Source organism: Sorex araneus, chromosome 11, assembly GCF_027595985.1.
Source record: "Sorex araneus isolate mSorAra2 chromosome 11, mSorAra2.pri, whole genome shotgun sequence".
Taxonomy (NCBI): Eukaryota; Metazoa; Chordata; class Mammalia; order Eulipotyphla; family Soricidae; genus Sorex; species Sorex araneus.
The window spans coordinates 40,128,600-40,146,755 of record NC_073312.1 but is presented as its reverse complement, the minus strand read 5'-3'; the positions used below and the strand labels follow the sequence as shown (position 1 = coordinate 40,146,755).

At 42.5% G+C, this 18,156-nt stretch overlaps 1 protein-coding gene across 1 annotated transcript; it reads left to right on the top strand.

Annotated features, from left to right (window-relative positions):
• The first annotated feature begins 15,383 nt into the window (after positions 1-15,383).
• ZNF488 (zinc finger protein 488) lies at positions 15,384-17,917 on the top strand. Its single transcript, XM_004607549.2, has 2 exons — positions 15,384-15,450; positions 16,713-17,917. Exon 2 carries the CDS (start codon positions 16,854-16,856, stop codon positions 17,796-17,798), a length of 945 nt encoding a protein of 314 aa, XP_004607606.2. The 5' UTR covers positions 15,384-15,450; positions 16,713-16,853; the 3' UTR covers positions 17,799-17,917.
• The last annotated feature ends 239 nt before the right edge of the window (positions 17,918-18,156 follow it).

Below are 18,156 nucleotides of genomic sequence, written 5' to 3'. Positions count from 1 at the left end.
CCAAACTTGCTAAACTGTCTTATTATAAAAGTTTATCTGTAGAATTACTTGAGTTTATCTGAAAAGTGAAGAAACATCAGAATAAAATATTGACTCTTCTGATGAAAGCATAACGAGAAGCTGAGATAGAAACACTTTTTTTAAAAAAATATTTATTTATTTATTTTTTAATAAGTGAATCACCGTGAGGGTACAGTTACAGGTTTATACATTTTTGTGCTCATGTTTCCCTCATACAAAGTTCGAGAACCCATCCCTTCACCAGTGCCCATTCTCCACCACAAATAAACCCAGCATCCCTCCCACCCTTCCCAATCCAATCTCCCCCTCATCCCACCCTGTCACTGTGGCAGGGTATTCCCTTTTGTTCTCTCTCTATAATTAGGTGTTGTGGTTTGCAATAAAGATGTTGAGTGGCGATTGTGTTCAGTCTCTAGTCTACATTCAGCATGCATCACCCTTCCCCCGTGTGGCCTCCAACCACATTTTACTTGGTGTTCCCTTCTCTACCTGAGTTGCCCTCACCCCAGAATGTGAGGCCAGCTTACAAGCCATGGAGTCAACCTCCTGATACTTATTTCTACTATTCTTGGGTGTTATTCTCCAACTCTGTTATTGAGATAGAAACACTCTTAATTTCAGAGAATACTTTAAAAACTTCATTTTAAAAATTTTTTAAAAAATTTATAAAGTAGTTCACATTATTTGATTACACTCAATATTCGAAGACCAATCCCACCACCATTACATTTCCCCAACACCATGTTTCGGGAGTTTCCTCCCCAAACCTCCACCCCTACCCCAAAGCAGACCCAAAATAATTTATTTTGTATTGTTTGTTATCAAAAAATGCTGAAATTGATCCAAAAATTTTACTTAGAGGAGAGTGTGTGAAGATTATTGTGTTTTACCTAGAGGCCATTAAGTCCTTCTATAAGAGATTACTAACATGTTGTTAAGGTTGAGTCTTATGTGCACATATATATATATATATTTGTAAAAATATATTTCCCTTTAAGATTGGTGCCTTTTACTTTGACCTGCATTAAATGTGGTGCATTTCTTGGAATATTAGTGGTGTGAGATATGACATGTCGCATAGCCGCAAATGCGGCCATGCGGTTTTGGAGGTTTTCGGCTGCCAGGGCTGGGTCCTTGGAGTGAGGAGGTGAACTCACCCACCCTCTCCGGTTCACCCCAAATGAAACAGCCAGCGGCATGGCTATGGCAAGTCGTGTGCTCTCTTCTGCGAGATTTATAATGGGTCTCTGGATCATGGCCATAAAAAACCTTTATGTTAGAGATATTTGTGCAGGCATTGAAGAAATACTTTACCATATTAGGGTATTTTCCATCTGACTCTTGGAAGTCTGACCAAATGTCAGTAGCTGAACCCCTTCATCGGTACTGTTACCGGGCTGGTGTATTAGCTGGAGGTAACCTGAGTATGTTGCTGATAATAGCAGCGAGGTGTTCAGAGCTATTCACAAAAGAGTCATGTAAATCACTGTCTCTGATCATGACCTACCCCCTGTCCCCTCATATTCCTCATTCAATGAGGTTAAATTTACAATTGGCTCTTGCTTAGTTTAGTATTCATTGAAAGTAATTAAAGGGCATCTCTTTATAGTTCTTAGCTCATGCTTTCAACGCTCTATCACTGGAGGAAGCCTGCATTTTCTTTGCTAAAAGAAATATGCCTTTACATTTGTTTTTACCATCACTTCTCAGTAAAATCCTATTCTTCTAATAAAACCCAGAGGTATATATCCACACACGTGGAATGTTCTATCTTCCCAGGTAGCACAGATTAGCTGCCTCTCATTTATGATGCTGAAACATTTTTCCTACACCACTAATGCAAATAAATTCTTCCTCCTCCTCTTCTGCCTGCCTCCTCACTTTCCTCTTTCTCTTTTTGGTTTTTGGGTCATACCCTGTGGTTTGCTTCCATTGACCTTTTCATCACAAGTACCATACTCTTCAGTTCTGTCACTTCACTGGGTCACTAAAATTGTTATCTGACAGAAGATGGGGTATTTTTTGTTTGTTTTGGGGTCACAACTGACAATGCTCAGGGATTACTCCTGACTCTGCACTGAGGAATTATTCTTGGCTGTGCCCAGGGCACCATATAGGAAGCCAGGGATCTAGGCCAGGTTAGGTATGTGCAAGGTAAATGTCCTACTCACTGAGTTATTGCTCCAGCCACAGATGATGGAGTTTTTTTGGTACTCCAAAAAACTTCCTGGGTTTAGTCTTCACTCATTAAGCCTGGTGAATCCCACTGTGTCTGTTGTGGTCTGAGGACAAATCTTTGTGGTTTGCCCCGTTAAGAACTTTCTGAGGGGTTATGCTGAGTGTTTTCCCTTCCATGACAGTTCTCTCCCCATTATTTTTTTTCTGTATCTAATTTTTGGTATTGAAGTCCAGTGTGGATTATGGGACTACTTAAAATGCTGAGTTTTCCCTGTCTCTTGTCTGGCTGAAATTTAAGACTCTTGGATTTTTTTCTTTGATTTTATCACTGCCTTGTGAGGGTTTTTCCATGAGGTAGGTGGAAGGAGCTAAGGAAAAGTATGTTCACAAGAAGTCTTGGACAGTGACCAGAGCTACTCCCATGATTGTGGGTTTAGTGCAGAAAGAATGTGAGCACAGTATTATGAGTGATGTGTAGAGCTATCAGAATATGAGCATGTTGGATATGCAAAGGAAGGGGGTGAGTGGAGAGCAGAGATGAGGGGTAGCTTGCCAAGGTGGGGGAAGTAGGGATATTGTGAGGCTGGAGATAGAGACTTGAGCTTAAGTGAGAAAGACTGCTTCAGGTTTGAGTGGGCCAGGGGAAAATGAGCTGAGTGGGTCCCCGTTTTAACCTAAGAGGCCTTTGCTCTAGAAGCATGGGTGAGTATCAGGGCTGGATGATGTTATAGAGGGGGACTAGCAGAAAGGTGAGGGGGTTCTGCTGAGCTGGTGAGAGGTGGGTGAGAACCTGGGCAGTGAGGAAGCTGGGGGAAAGGGCAGAGACTCCAATTATAGGTATTAAGATAATTATGATTAATAAAATATATCTGAAGAAAAAATATGAGCACTGCAAGATTTCATGCTATTTCATTTGGAAATGAAGAAAACAAATAACACAACAAAAATTGAAAAAAAACCTTCTTAGTTACAAAGATAACAGTGGAGAGGGTGTTGGGAATGGGACAAGCTAGTAAAAAAGGACAATTGTGTGATAATAAAAGATATCTTTCATTTTATTTTTAAAATATTTTTATTGTAATTAAGGAAGTATGCTTACAATAATGGTGATGTTTTTTTCCTTGATTCATAGTTACTTCACCTCATTACCACTAAATTGCCAACTACTCAGCACCAATGCCCCAATGTTACATCTAATCCACTTCTTCATTTCCATTGGTCTACTCCTGTCTTGATTGGTAATCTTGTAATCTAGGGCCACAGGTTTGCCATTATTTGTTATTGTCTTTTACTTTGATTTGTTTCTTTGTATGCCAAAGATGAGTAAGATCATCTGGTACTAGTTTTTTCTCTTACTTCACTTAACATGATACCCTCCAGTTTCATCAAGGCTGCAACAAACCTCAAGATTTCATTTTTTCTTATAGCTGCATAGTATTCCATTGTATATGTGTCACAACTGCTTTATTCATTCATCTGACATTGCACATTTGAGTTAATTCCATATGCTAGCTATTATGCTAAGTGCTACAATAATCAGAGGTGTGCATATATCTCTTTTAATTAACGCGCCTTTTTCTTGGGGCTGATGTCAAGATATGCAGCTTGGGGTCATATGGAAGCATTATCGTTTTTATTATTATTTTTATTTATAATATCTTTCATGGGCTGGAGCGATAGCACAGCGAGTAGAGCGTTCACCTTGCACATGGCCGACTCAGGTTCGATTCCTCCGCCCCTCTTGGAGAGCCCGGCAAGCTACCGAGAGTATCTCGCCTGCACGACAGAGACTGGCAAGCTACCTGTGGCATATTCGATATGCCAAAAACAGTAACAACAAGTTTCACAATGGAGATGTTACTGGTGCCCACTAGAGCAAATCGATGAGCAACGAGATGACAGTGATACAGTGAGTGAATATCTTTCATACTATTTACCATAAAGGCTGAATCAGATGAAGATTCCTTTTTTCACTACATTCAAAAAAACATTGACTATTTCCAGTCTTTTTGATACATGCAATTCTTGCTGATGTAAGACGATAGCTCATTGTTGTTTTTATTTGCATTTCCCTGATAACAAGTGGTAGTTGAACACTTTCTGATATGCTTACTGGCTATTCAAATATCCTCTTTGCAGGAGTGTTTATTTATCAACTCTCTTCATTTTTGATGGAGTCATTAGAGAATTTTTGTTGAGATTTGTGAGTGCTTTATGTATCTTGGTTATACTCTTTTCTGATGTATGAAGTTATGTATGAGTGGTTCTTCCAATCAGCAGTGTCTTTTTATCTTAGCCCAATAGGACCCTCTGCACCAAAGACTGAATATACATTCTTCACCAAAATACACGGAACATAACATTCTCCAGATGAACCACATGCCGGGGCACAATTTGTATACCATGTAAATAGAAATCATATCAAATATATTCTCAGAATGTAATGCCTTGGGAGTATATATTAACCACAAAAAGAAAGATTAGAAAATTTCCAACATCTGGAAACTGAACAGCAAAATGTTAAATGACTGTTGGATAAAAAAGAACACCAACAAGAACTATCCTTATAGAGGAATGAGAATAAGCACTCAGACTATTGGAACCCATGGAAGGCAAGAAAAATCTCTCAGGAACACAGTAAACTAAATAAGCAGAGTAGCAGGATATAAAATCAGCATCAGAAACCTGTTGTATTTCTGTGTGCAAATGATGAATAATAAAAGAAAAAGAAAACCCCATTTATAATAGTGTCAAAAAACATCAAATACCGGGGCTGGAGCAATAGCACAGTGGGTAGGGCGTTTGCCTTGCACGCGGCCCACCCGGGTTCTAATCCCAGCATCCCATATGGTCCCCTGAGCACCGCCAGGGGTAATTCCTGAGTGAAGAGCCAGGAGTAACCCCTGTGTATCGCTGGGTGTGACCCAAAAACCAAAAATGAAAACCATCAAATACCTAAAATACCTAACAATCAACCTAATAAAGGAAGCAAAAGTCTTATATATAAAACTATCAGTCCCTATAGAAAGAAATAGGACACCAGAAACTGGAAAAATTCCATGTTCATGCATTGAAATAATTAACACTGTCAAAATTACCAAGGCATTGTACATATACAACACAACTTTTGCTAAAACTCCAGTGACATTCTTCAAAAACCAAGAACAAATTGTACTAAAATGTGTATAGAACTATAAAACTTCCCAAATAGTTAAACATAACCTGAAAAAAATTGAAGATGATAGGAATTGCGTTTCCTGATCTTAACTAAAATTATATATATAAGGGCTGGAGTGATAGCACAGCAGGTAGGGCATTTGCCTTGCACACAGCCGACCTGGGTTCAATTCCTCTGTTCCTCTCAGAGAGCCCAGCAAGCTACTGAGAGTATCTCGCCCGCACAGCAGAGCCTGACAAGCTACCCGTGGCATATTCAATATGTCAAAAACTAATAAGTCTCACAATGGAGACGTTACTGGTACCTGCTCAAGCAAAATCGATGAGCAACGAATGACACTGATACACTGTCAGCGACAGACCTTAAATTGACTATAAAACTATAGTAAAACAAATAAGATAATGTATTTGACAAAATATAGACTCAGGCTAATGGAACAGAATCTACAGCCCAAGGTAAGTTCTTGAATCAATGGACAATTAATTTTTGACAAAGATCTGGCTGAAGAAATTGGAGCAAAGAAAATGGTGTTGGTAAAACTGGACAGTAACATCCATCCCCATTTCCCCACCTCCTTCAAAAAGAAAAAAGAAATTATATCCACATCTTATCCCACATACAAAAATTAGTTCAAAGTGGATTAAAGACCTCAGGATTAGACCAGAATCCATAATATTAATTGAGGAAAACATAAGAAAAACTATCCAGAATATGGACCTCAGAGGTATCTTCAGTGATTCAATTGGCAAAGACAGCTAAGAAGAAATTAAGTAAATGGGACTACTTCAAATTTTAAAAGATTTTACATAGCGGGGGAAAAAAAAGAACAAACAAACCTAGCTTTTAGTTGTGATCAGAACGTATTGTATATAGATTCCAACTTCTAAAGTTGTGAGCCTGCATGGTGAATCAATAAAAGAATTAATAAAATAAAAAAAAAGTTGTGAGCCTGAAATACATACAGTTAAATACCAATGAAACAAAATTGATTTTAAAAATCTCAGATAACATCTTTGATTTTGGGATATAGGAGGGTGTAGGAACCTTATTTTGAGGGTAACTCAGAGTAATCCTATACTGGAGGAGGGAATTGTTGTCACAATAAACTGCAGGAAGCATATACCCGAATGACTTTTTTTCACTTTGAGTGAATATATGCTGCCTGGTTTTAAATGTATATCCTGAATCCTGCTTTCCCCATCTCACTTACAGGTTGTTTTCTCTCATTCTTGACTTTGTAACAGATGTCACAAAATCTTGGGTGAAAAGCATAGAGCTTGTTATGTCCAGCACCATTTCCCACCATATAGGCTTCCAGAAAGGTAAGTGGATGACTGAAGGAAATCCAGAACAAGAACTCTGGTGGTTTTCCTTCTCAGTACCTCAATTTTCCTCTTTTCCATTCTACTCTGCATTGTAGCTCTGTCACTTACAGGCTTGGCTGCCCTTGTAAAGGCTTCAGGTTCCCCGAGAGACTAATCACATCTTCTCTCAAGCTTCAGTGCAGAGAAAAATTAAAGTCTAATTTTGAATCCTGAATGCTGCCACTTGAAAACCATTTCCCAGAATCGTCACCTCTCCTGCCATGCCCTGTGCTAACTACTCTGCACAGGTAGTTAGCTTTCCTAATCTTCTGGGCTCAGTGAGGTCTGGAAACTCACCCCGAACTAGCAAGAGCTTGCTACTTCACACAAGGAAAAGCAGAAAGGCAGAGAGGGTCAGTTCTAGCCAAGTCTGGAAGATGATTTGGAAAATGCAAAGCTGGGACCTGAAAAACTTGGAGGGGGGCGTAAAAAAAAGGGGGTCCAACAGATGGGGTCTACAGACTGAGTGAACACTGCCCACCAGGACAAAAATCCTGGCTGTCTTTTGAATCCACCTTCCCCATCAAGAGAGCACTAGCTTTTTGCGCACCAGATCTAGCAAGCAAGAGAGCGGGCTTTGCAAGCGATGCCAGCAATGCAAACAAGCGATGCAGCGCCAAGCATGGGCTCCTAGACAGCGACTAGAAGGGCCGGGTCCCCCCAGAGGCGGGGAGTGAGCGCTTCGGCTTGGACCTTGGGGAGTCTCAGATGGGGAAACTGAGAGCGGTCCCCTGTGTGCACCTCTCCTGCGGGCCTTCCTTCTGGACTCTGTTAGGGCGCCCTGGGGTAGGAGGTGGCGGTGGCTCCGCCCGGGAGGCGGGAGCGGTCGGGGAAGGCGGGTCCCCGCGGGTGCTCTGGGCTAAAGCGCTGTGGCCGCGTCCAGGAGGCGACTGGCACTGCAGGGCCCAGGAACGCGGGATCGCCCAGTCGAGACGTGTTGTCCTGACGCTGGGACCGAGCCTCGAGTGAGTTGCGGGGAGTCAGGGATTCCCATCCCTTCTCGCCGCCGCCTTTTCCCGGGGCAGAATTCTCAGCCCTGTCTTCGACCACCGGGCGCTTTCTCTCCCTTAACTGCGTTCTCCAATTCTCATTCTTTCTTTTCTTTTCTTTTCTTTTCTTTTCTTTTCTTTTCTTTTCTTTTCTTTTCTTTTCTTTTCTTTTCTTTTCTTTTCTTTTCTTTTCTTTTCTTTTATCTTTCCTTTTTTCTTTTTCCTTTCCTTTCCTTTCCTTTCCTTTCCTTTCCTTTCCTTTCCTTTCCTTTCCTTTCCTTTCCTTTCCTTTCCTTTCCTTTCCTTTCCTTTCCTTTCCTTTCCTTTCCTTTCCTTTCCTTTCCTTTCCTTTCCTAACCTTTCCTTTTTTTTAAATGTGTGGTTGGTTGTTTTCCTTCTTCCCCCTCTACCACCTCGCTCTTTCCTCTCTGTCTTTTGTCTCCCGTTTCCGTTCAGGCTCACTTTTCAAAGCTTTTTAGTTCTTTTTCCCTTCCGTTTTCCTTCCCTTGGTCTGTCAAAATACTACCCTCCCTTGCTTACAATTCTGCCTTTAATTTTTTATTCTCGGCCGATCTAGGGGTTGCAATTCTTTTCATCCATCATCCATCCACCAGATAGTGTGTTGCTCCTTTAGTCTTAGCCTAATTTGTTTGGTGCAACTGTCTTCACATTCTTTCCTGAAAGGATTCTCCCAGGATCAGTGCATGTAACCAGTTTCCTGCAACTGTGGGAAAAAATACTTAAGTTGTTAGGTTCTAAGAAAGCTCTAAGTTTTCAGGGTGAGCCCACGGCAAATACAGTCTTTGGGGGCAAGATTTTGGCTCCTTAGCATTTATTCTTTAGGAGTTGACCTAGAAGGCACAGCGGAAATTAAACCTGGCTGGAACAATTTGGGGGACATTGGACCCCCACACCAGCCATCTGGGGTCCTGGGAAGGTCAAGAGTGGTGGAAGGAGAGACTAATAGAACTCAGTTTTCCTATGACAATAGGAGGCTAGGGCTATGCTTGTGAAACATTTGGATGAGGCTTTGAAATCAGAAATTATCTGTAAATGTCTAAAATGTGTACTTGCCAAGACTCTGCTGATGTACAGAGGTTCGTTTGCATCCTTGCCATGGTAAATTTAATAGAAATTTTGTCATACATACATTTGTCATACATTATTATAAAATATCAATATTTTACTATATATAGGTAAAATATTTTATCCTATTTATTTGAAAATATTTAATTTAAGAGAATAGAAAAAAGGGAAAATGGCAGAAAGCCAACCACAAAGGGGGAGGTAGTCTCCTGAGCAGAATTCCACAGAATACTTCATCTTCATATCAAAGATTTTCTATACAATAGATGGGAAAAAAGGAAAACAAATTTTATTTGTGAAAAATAAAGTAGTATTATATATCATAGAAATTATTTGCTTTTGTTAAAAATAGGATCCTGATCAAGCCTTGTTTTCATTATTTAATGATTTTTTTATGAGTACATAGCTGTATAGCCAAGTACACATCTGTACACATGTAAACAATACATAGATGTTTATGTATATACTGGCTATTAAAAGAAAACTTGTTTGTTTTGGAAATGTTAATTATTGCAACATTTGGAAGTTTGAATTCTTGTTACTAATTTGACTGTTCCTTTTAGTTGATTATGATTTTTAGTAATAATTAAGCTTATTAAACTTTTTAGTTGAGATGGAAAGGAATTTGGAGCAGTAGATAAATCACACAAAAGTGAACAAAAGTTAGTTATGATGAAACATGTTCAAAATGAATCTATTGAAATATTCTCTCATTTAAATCAAGGAACACTGGACAAACTCCTAAGTGAATGCATCAAACTTTAATTCAGTAGCTTGTTTGCTCAATTAAAGAATTAAATTATCTATTGGTTTACTTAACTATCACTTTTCATGTGTAAAAATTCCTCAGGATGAAAGCTTTTCAAATTATTTAAACCATTATTTTGTTTTGTTTTGTTTTTCTGTTTTTTTTTACTTTTACAGATTTATTTTCCAGAAATCCAGGGAAGAATTATGCTTTTACAAAACAAAAAATTACACCTTTGAAAAATATGTCAGCAGGGACTGGAGTGATAGTATAGCAGGTAGGGCATTTTCCTTGCATGCAGCTGACCTGGGTTTGAACCCTGGTATCCCATATGGTCCTGGAAGCATTACCAGGAATAATTTCTGAGTGTCAAGCCAGGAGTAACTCTTTTTTTTTTTTCTCTTTTTTTTTTTTTTTAATTTTATTGAATCACCATGTGGAGGGTTACATAGTTCTCAGGATTATGTCGGTTATACAGTTCTCAAACACCCTTCACTTCACCAGTGCCCATCTTCCATCACCAACCCCCCCAGTATACCTGCCGCCCCCTCCCACCTCCCCAGTCCCAACCCTTGCACATGATATGTTTCACTTCGTTTACGCCTTATTTCGATTACATTCCATGTTTCAACACACAACTCACTACCGTTGTTGGGGTTTCCCCCAAAAAAGAAAAGCAGTCCTATTGCCAAGGAGGCATTTGATAGTTCTCCATTGCTAAGAATATAGAGATATTAAGTCCCGCTGTTTGTTACATAGTTTTTCTTTTTCCCCCTTGCCCCGCGCCACCGAGTTCACGCCTGTTTTAGTAATCGCCACGCTGCCTGACAAGGGAAAAAAAAACCGAAAAGGATGGTTATTTCCCGTCATCAGCAGGCGTGGGGCTCTGGCTTAGTTGATAGACTTGTAGAGTATCTGCAAGCAGTCTCTGGAACCGAAGGTCTTGCGCTGGTATCGGCTCCGGCTCGAGATTCCACCAGCGTCCCGCTGTTCCTTGTACATAATTTTTCCTCTTATATCCCATTCCCACGCCACCAGGTCTGTTTGCTTAATGGACATCACACTGTAGTTGATGACACACCGCGTTTCTTCCCGAGAAAGAAGAAAATTTCTTCTCAGCCGGCGTGGGGATATAGCTTAGTTCAGTCTAGTGAGATGGCTACCACTTTGATTGCCTTCAATATTTCAGCAACAGACTTACTATTAGGATCTCCCACAAAAGTCCGCCCCATTAGAAAGGAACCATTACATATTGCTCATACTAAGATGACATTAAGTTGCGCGGCCGCGGCAGCGGCCATGCGGTTTTGGGTTTCTGTATAAAGTCCAGGGAAAGTACAACCAGAAATAACATCACTACAAACTTTTACCCTTTTATGGTGCTCATAAGATGGAGAAACCTAGAGAGAGGCTCGGCGTCTCCGTTTTGCGCTCAGGAAAACCGCGGCCCCTGCGCTGTGCTCAGGAGGGAGGAGTTGAGAGAGAGACAGGTTAAAAGAATTGGGGGATGCCCGGGTCCCACAGCTTCAGCACGCCGTGGGGTCTCTGGTCCCATGCCGGAATTAGTTCAGTGGGCTGCTTGGAGTCCGAGGGCGCTCCCTCGGGCCCCTCCATCATGCTCCTTCCACAGCCGGGTCCAAAAGGAAGCACACGTGGGGGAGGTGGGTTTAAGTATCTAACTGCGGTGGGCGGGGGTCGCCGCCCCCGCCCCCTGGGGACTCCCGCAAGCGCGCTCACGTCCTGTTTTGGCTGGATCGGCGTCTCCGTTTTGCGCTCAGGAAAACCGCGGCCCCTGCGCTGTGCTCAGGAGGGAGGAGTTGAGAGAGAGAGACAGGTTAAAAGAATTGGGAGATGCCCGGGTCCCACAGCTTCAGCACGCCGTGGGGTCTCTGGTCCCATGCCGGAATTAGTTCAGTGGGCTGCTTGGAGTCCGAGGGCGCTCCCTCGGGCCCCTCCATCATGCTCCTTCCACAGCCGGGTCCAAAAAAGCCAGGAGTAACTCTTGAACATCAAGGATGTGACCCCAAAAGAAAAAACAAACAATAAAAATGAAAGAAAGAAAGAAAAAGAAAAACATCAAGACTTGAGCTACAATGCATTTACATTTAGTTTACTTTTTTAAAGAGACTATGTCTAGTAGATGATATTTTTGTTGGCATAATAGTGTCTGGTTGGGTGTTGTGATGCTCTTTCTTCTAAAGGTTATCACTGGCATAATGGTCCAGTTGGCCAAGTAATATTAGGTATACAACTGTTCTCATTACGGGTCTGGGACTGCTTATAACCGGGAATCCAACATTTCCTTATGCTCAAATGCAATAGGCATGGCTACTATAGGAATGTAGGAATAGCTGAACAGGGAGTCTGTTGGAATTGGCTGTGAAATCTACCTTTCTCCCAAGCTTTTAGAGAACTTAAAATTGTTTCATTTTCTCCTGTCTCCATGGCTAAATAATTGATTAGAAAATGCATGTTTTCTTTCTTGGGAGAAAAGTCACAACCTCACAATCCTTACAAAGAGAAAATGGAAAAATATTCTCTGAAATCTTCTGCTGGGCAGTAACTTGCGGCCGCTATTGAGGGCACATGACCTCATGTCTCTTCATTCTCAGCAATGGAAAACAAATTATCAAATGCTTCCTTTCCAGCAGGTCCGACTTTGGGGGAGGGGGAACTCCAAACAATAATAGTGAGTTTTTTTTTGAAATATTGAATGTAATCAAAGTAAAGAGAAAGTAAAGTGAAACTTATCAGCTACACAGGCAGGGTGGGGGGCTGAGGGGGGTGGGGGGTAGGGGGGAGGTTTACTGTGGTTCTTGGTGGTGGAATATGTGCACTGGTGAAGGGATGGGTGTTTGAGCATTGTGTAACTGAGACTTAAGCCTGAAAACTTTGTAACTTTTCACATGGTGATTCAATTAAAAAAAAAAGAGCAAACAGAAAAACCTAAAAAAAAGATATTGGAAATATATACATATGTATATATTCTCATTTGTTTTAGCTGAAAGAGAAAGTAGACAAAAATAAAAAAGGCATTGAGTGGCTGTGTAGATTATATCCTCAAATACGGTCTGTTCCTCAATAGAACAGCTCACAAGAGACTGGCCCACTGACTGGTGCTGGGGAGTATCCAGAAGTCTTATCATTTGTCATCCAGTTGTTTTCTGAAACCTTTTTTCTGTAGATGAAGGGAGAAAAAGGAAACTCACGGGCTATGAGATTTTAGTAAACTTTCATACTAGTATGAAACTAGTAATGATACCCCGTGGTATTGATCAGACTTTTGGACACTTAACATATACCAATCTTTAAAAACACCCAATGAAGTAGGAATCACTTTTTAAAAAAAAAAATTAAATTTAAAATTTTTGTTTAAAAAATAACCCAAATATTTATTTAGCACAGCGGGTAGGGCATTTGCCTTGCACGCAGCTGACCTGAGTTTGACTGCTTTGTCCTTCTCGGAGATCCCAGCAAGGTAATGAGAGTATCCCACCTGCACGGCAGAGCCTGGCAAGCTACCCGTGGTGTATTTGATATGCCAAAAATAGTAACAACAAGTCTCACAATGGAGATGTAACTTGTACCCACTCGAGCAAATCGATGAACAACAGGACAACAGTGCTACAGTACTAAATTTTTATTTATTTATTTATTTGCCTTTTGGGTCACACCCAGCAATGCTCAGGTGTTACTCCTGGCTCTGCACTCAGGAATTACTCCTGGCGGTGCTTGAGGTACCCTATGGGTTGCCGGGGATTGAACCCGATCAACCGCGTGCAAGGCAAACGCCCTATCCGCTATACTATTGCTCTGGCCCCACTTTTTAAAAACAAAAACAAAAACAAAAAACATGAGAAAACAAAGTTTGTAAAGTATCCACACCCTTCCCAGATTTACTGGATAGGTCAGAACACTGGCAGATCTAATATAGCCATTCTGACCCCAGATTAGTACACTTAACCTGTATGTGAATGCATGGATTGATGGTTGTCTAGAGCTACCCTTTTACCAGATGAACAGAGAAGCAACATGGGAGAATGTGACCAGTACTTCCTAGTGAAGGAATCTGCAAATTTGGCAACCTGCATCCCAGAATTAAGAAATTAATGAATAGAAATCCACATGCTTTTAATTTAGCTCTTTACCTCTCAGAACATAGTTCTTGTGTTGGTCATTAGAGTCCAATAGGAGATCTGATTTGCAGTCTCAGAGGGTGAGAGCATGAGCAAGAAGGGAAGACTTATAGCAAAAGCCGGGCAAGTTTAAATATTGTCAATTTAGGGAGTTTAGGTTTAGAAATTTTCAAAGATTATCACCTCTCAACCCATAATGTAAGACAGTTGTCTTCAAATACTAATGTGCTCACCATGTGCAAACTGGTCCATGGCTATTAAAAAAGTTGAAAACCATTACCCGGTGGGCATGGAAAAGTGGCTGAATTTAGGATTGAAATCAATTTCTTTCAAAAGGTAGACCACAGGGTGATACTGAAGGATGTTTGTGTGGCTAAGATGTCTCACTGCACTCAAGCTGAAATAAACAGGGATGTCAAGAAGAGCCTCTTTTAAAACATATACAAAGAGCAACGACGAGGAGTAAATAGTGTCAGGGTTGTAAATAGAGCCCAGCATGAACTGAAGCTATTGAGAAGAGCAGAGGGCTGCAATGAGCTCATTAATATTGGGGAGGAACAAGAGAATAAAGGCTGCTTGTTGCCAGGGCAGCTGGTGTCTGGAGAAGACAGAAGAGCAGCCCCACTTTGCCCAGGAATGTTTCGACTTTGAGAAACCTCCATCTGGCAACTGTTGCAGGCAACACTGTGGCTGGAGATTAGATAGGACTGTTGAAATTTTGTGGAACTTTGCACTCAGTACTGGTAACTATGAGAGTGGAAATCCTTAGGGGCGTGCTAAGATTCCCAAGCAGGTCACTCACTCCTTTGTCTTCCCATTTTCTCCTCCTCGATATGATTATTAAAGATATTGTTATAATTATTAATTATAAATTGTCTTTTCTATCTCCTTGGCCCATCGTCATTACTAAGATCTGAATGATAGTATCAATAAAGTGTGAATTGGAATGGAAAAATAAAAGTCACAGGCAGAATCCTGATGCAGATGGCATAAGGCAACACTGAGTTCAGCAACTGGGCATTTGGCAGGTTCAAGATAAATGCATCGAGATTGTGACATGCAACTTCTCTCATGTGGTTGTCATGGAAATTTTATATTAGGTGTATGAAACCTTTGGCAGCTGTACTTAACTAGCCAATTAATGGTGATGTCTATCTCATGAAGCAATCTATATCATAGCACAGGTGTTGGTCAGCATCAGAACAGGTTGTTCTCTGACATCACCCTTCCCATGAAGCAGTCTTTTCTTCCCTAAGATCTGTGGAAACATACCCATCTTCTCCATTATTTTACTGTATCATTGTATCACTGTCATCCTGTTGCTCATCGATTTGCAACAGTAACGTCTCCATTGTGAGACTTGTTGTTACTGTTTTTGGCATATCAAATATGCCACAGGGAGCTTGCCAGGCTCTGCTGTGCAGGCAGGATACTCTCGGTAGTTTGCTGGGCTCTCCAAGAGGGCTGGAGGAATTGAACCTGGGTAAGCCGCAAGCTAGGTAAACGCCCTACCTGCTGTGCTATCACTCCAGCCGCCATTATTTATAAGGGGAAATATCCACATTCTCTTTGTGAAGAGGATATTGATTTCTTCTCATAGTTTATTAAATTCATTTTATGTTCTCTCATCTATTTGCTCAGAAAACCTTTCTGATCACACCATGCTGGGCAAGTACTACTGAGGGCTGCAAATGGAAAGGTGAATTGATGTGACAGTCTTCAAGTTTGTCTTCCAGCAAATTACTAACAAGTAAGTATAATGTTTCCTTTGGTGCAAAATAGGATGTTGGGTCAGGGACAGGAGACTTACGTAGGAGGGAATGATAACTGTGTCTAAGGTATCATTAGAAGATGAGGGAGGATACCGCATCTGAACTGAACTTTGAAAAAAGCAAGCGGAATTTTCCCAAAGGGAATAGGGGTTGCCAAATGCACATAGAAATCACCATGGGAAGCTTGACTGGACAAGAGTGAATGAGGCTGATCAGGAATCACTGGACCCTTTGCTAATCTATCCAAAACAGGCTCTGTGGTGGTGGGACCACTGCCCCATCACATAGGACGAGGATGGGGGAAGGGCAAGCACACAGAATTCTTCTAAGAAGCTGCCTCTGAGGAAATAGGGAAACAACCAGAAGCTACCTGGGCTCATGATGTGAACTGAGACCATTGGCTGAGGGATAGATCCAACTAGCAGCTCTAGGGGTTGTCTGTCAGGGTAGATCAGAAAAAGGGAAATGAAAGGAGCCGATTCTGCATTTTCTACATGCTCTGGTCACCTGATGCTGTGGTTTTCTCCTGAACCAGGGTTGGATGAGGCTGGCATGCAGATCTGTAGTTGGTGGTGCCGTTCCCTTCCATCTGTGTCCTCTTGAGAGGATCCCAAACTCTTGGAGGGGTCTTGAGGCCCAAGCTTTGCCCCCAGCCTTCTTTTTTTTTGCTTTTTGGGTCACAACCAGCAATGCACAGGGGTCACTCCTGGCTCATGCACTCAGGAATCACCCCTGGGGGTGTGCAGGGGACCATATGGGATGCTGAGATTTGAACCCAGGTCGGCTGCATGCAAGGCAAACGCCCTACCCACTGTGCTATCACTCCAGCCCCGCCCCCAGCTTTTTTTGATTCCCTTTGAACTTTTTTTCTTCAGCCAGCTAAAAAACCCTTTCCTAACCATCTCTGCTAGGGGGAGCCCGTCAATCTCTTTTCAGACCTTTGCCTTTGTCTCCCTTCTGCTCGTAGTAGTATTTGCAGATGAGACCCGCTTGCTTCCTCACTTCCCCTGCTGCTTCAGGACAGGGGTTCCAGCTGTCTTGAGATGGTGGCTTGTCTAACGTCACATGGCCGAGACTTGGCACATGTGCACAGGGACTGATCTGCCCCCGTGTTCCTGCTGCCATTTGATGCCCAAGCTTAGGTCCAGCTGAGGGGACTTTGGAGCATTGTCAGAGCTGTTTGCATTCTGTGTCCCCAAGTCACCCAGCTGGTCTCACTCTCTGTTGCTTCTTTCCCCAGCCGAACCCTGTGTTCTAGCCCACCCATCCCGGCTACCCTCCAGGCTTAGCCAAGCAAGCACCTCCAGAGTCCCAAAGCCTGAAGACTGTCAGCTGCTGGAGTGACCGCCTCACTCAGCTGTCGCAGATCTTGCCAGTCAACATGGCTGCAAGCCCAGGGACTCTGAGAAGCCCATCAGCTGAAAACCAACCGCAGCTCCGTGAACCTGTGCAGGGCAAAGGCCACAAACCTGTGCTGGAGAGAACAAACTGCCTGGGATCTGAGACTGCCATTGGCAGTGAGAGCCCGGATATAGTCTGTGCTGAGCTGGCACTGTTAGCATCCCCAGACAAGCTCCGAACAGAAAAGCCACTGTCCCCCCAGGGATGCTGGGATGAAGGGCAGAGTGCCTTCAAGGAGGTGCCTCAGCACAAACAGAGGCTGGGGAACTGGCAGTTCCAGGAGAGGGAGTGTGATGGCCCCCCACAGCTGATTCAGGACTTCCCCAGGGACCCGGGTGATAGCAAAGTCTTTTCCATGTGGCCTAGTAGAGCCCAAAGGGAGCAGAGAAGTGCTTTCAGCAAACCAACCAGGTGCCCAGCAGGGAGGCCTGGACCAGCCTCCTCTGTTTTCCAGGCAGGGGGCACCCTGGGGGAGTTGCTGGAACTCATCAATGAAGTGGACAGGTCTTGTTGGGGGTCACTTTCAAATTCCAAGCTCTTAGTGAGTGGTATCTGGAATGTGCAAACGTTGCCCCAAATTACTCCTCTCTGCAGTGCTTTCCAGGGTGCACCAATACTGTGGCTTAGGCACACCCCAGAACAGATGGCCGCCCCATTATTGTCCTCCTCTTCTCCTTCTTGGGTCTTCTTGCCACCCACCTTCACCTCCCTGAACTTGTCCACCCAGAACTGGTGTGCCAAATGCAACCTCTCCTTCCACCTGACCTCTGACCTCGTGCTCCATATGCGTTCCCACCACAAGAAGAAGCAGGCAGGTCCTGACCAACACACAAAACTGAGAGAAGAGTACCTCGCATGCCCTATTTGCCATGAGTACTTCCGGGAGCATCATCATCTCTCCCGGCACCTGACTTCTCACAGCTGACAGGTGGCAGTAGAACCACCTCTGGGTATTGATGTCCAACATTGGGCAACACAATTTTCTGCAGGGCAGTCTGCATGGAGTTGGTAGGTGGATGCCTCTATCATAATTTGTACAGCCCTCTGTACAGCAGCTAAAGCCCTCTGTTATGTTTTGAAGTAAATAAAGTTGTGAAATAAAATGACAGACTTTGCTGATCAGGGTATAATCACTACAGCCACAAAGTGTCTGACATCAACAAAAACAGAACCTTTTTGTGTGTCTTCTTTCTTTAGATCCAGGTAGATTGCCATAGCATGGGCTTGGCAGTAGAGAAAGCTGTGTTCAAATATTGACCTTTGACAGATTAGCTGTGGTCTTG

Coding starts and splice junctions, on each gene's coding strand:
- ZNF488 (XM_004607549.2), top strand. CDS start 16,854: ATGGCTGCAAGCCCAGGGACTCTGAGAAGCCCATCAGCTGAAAACCAA.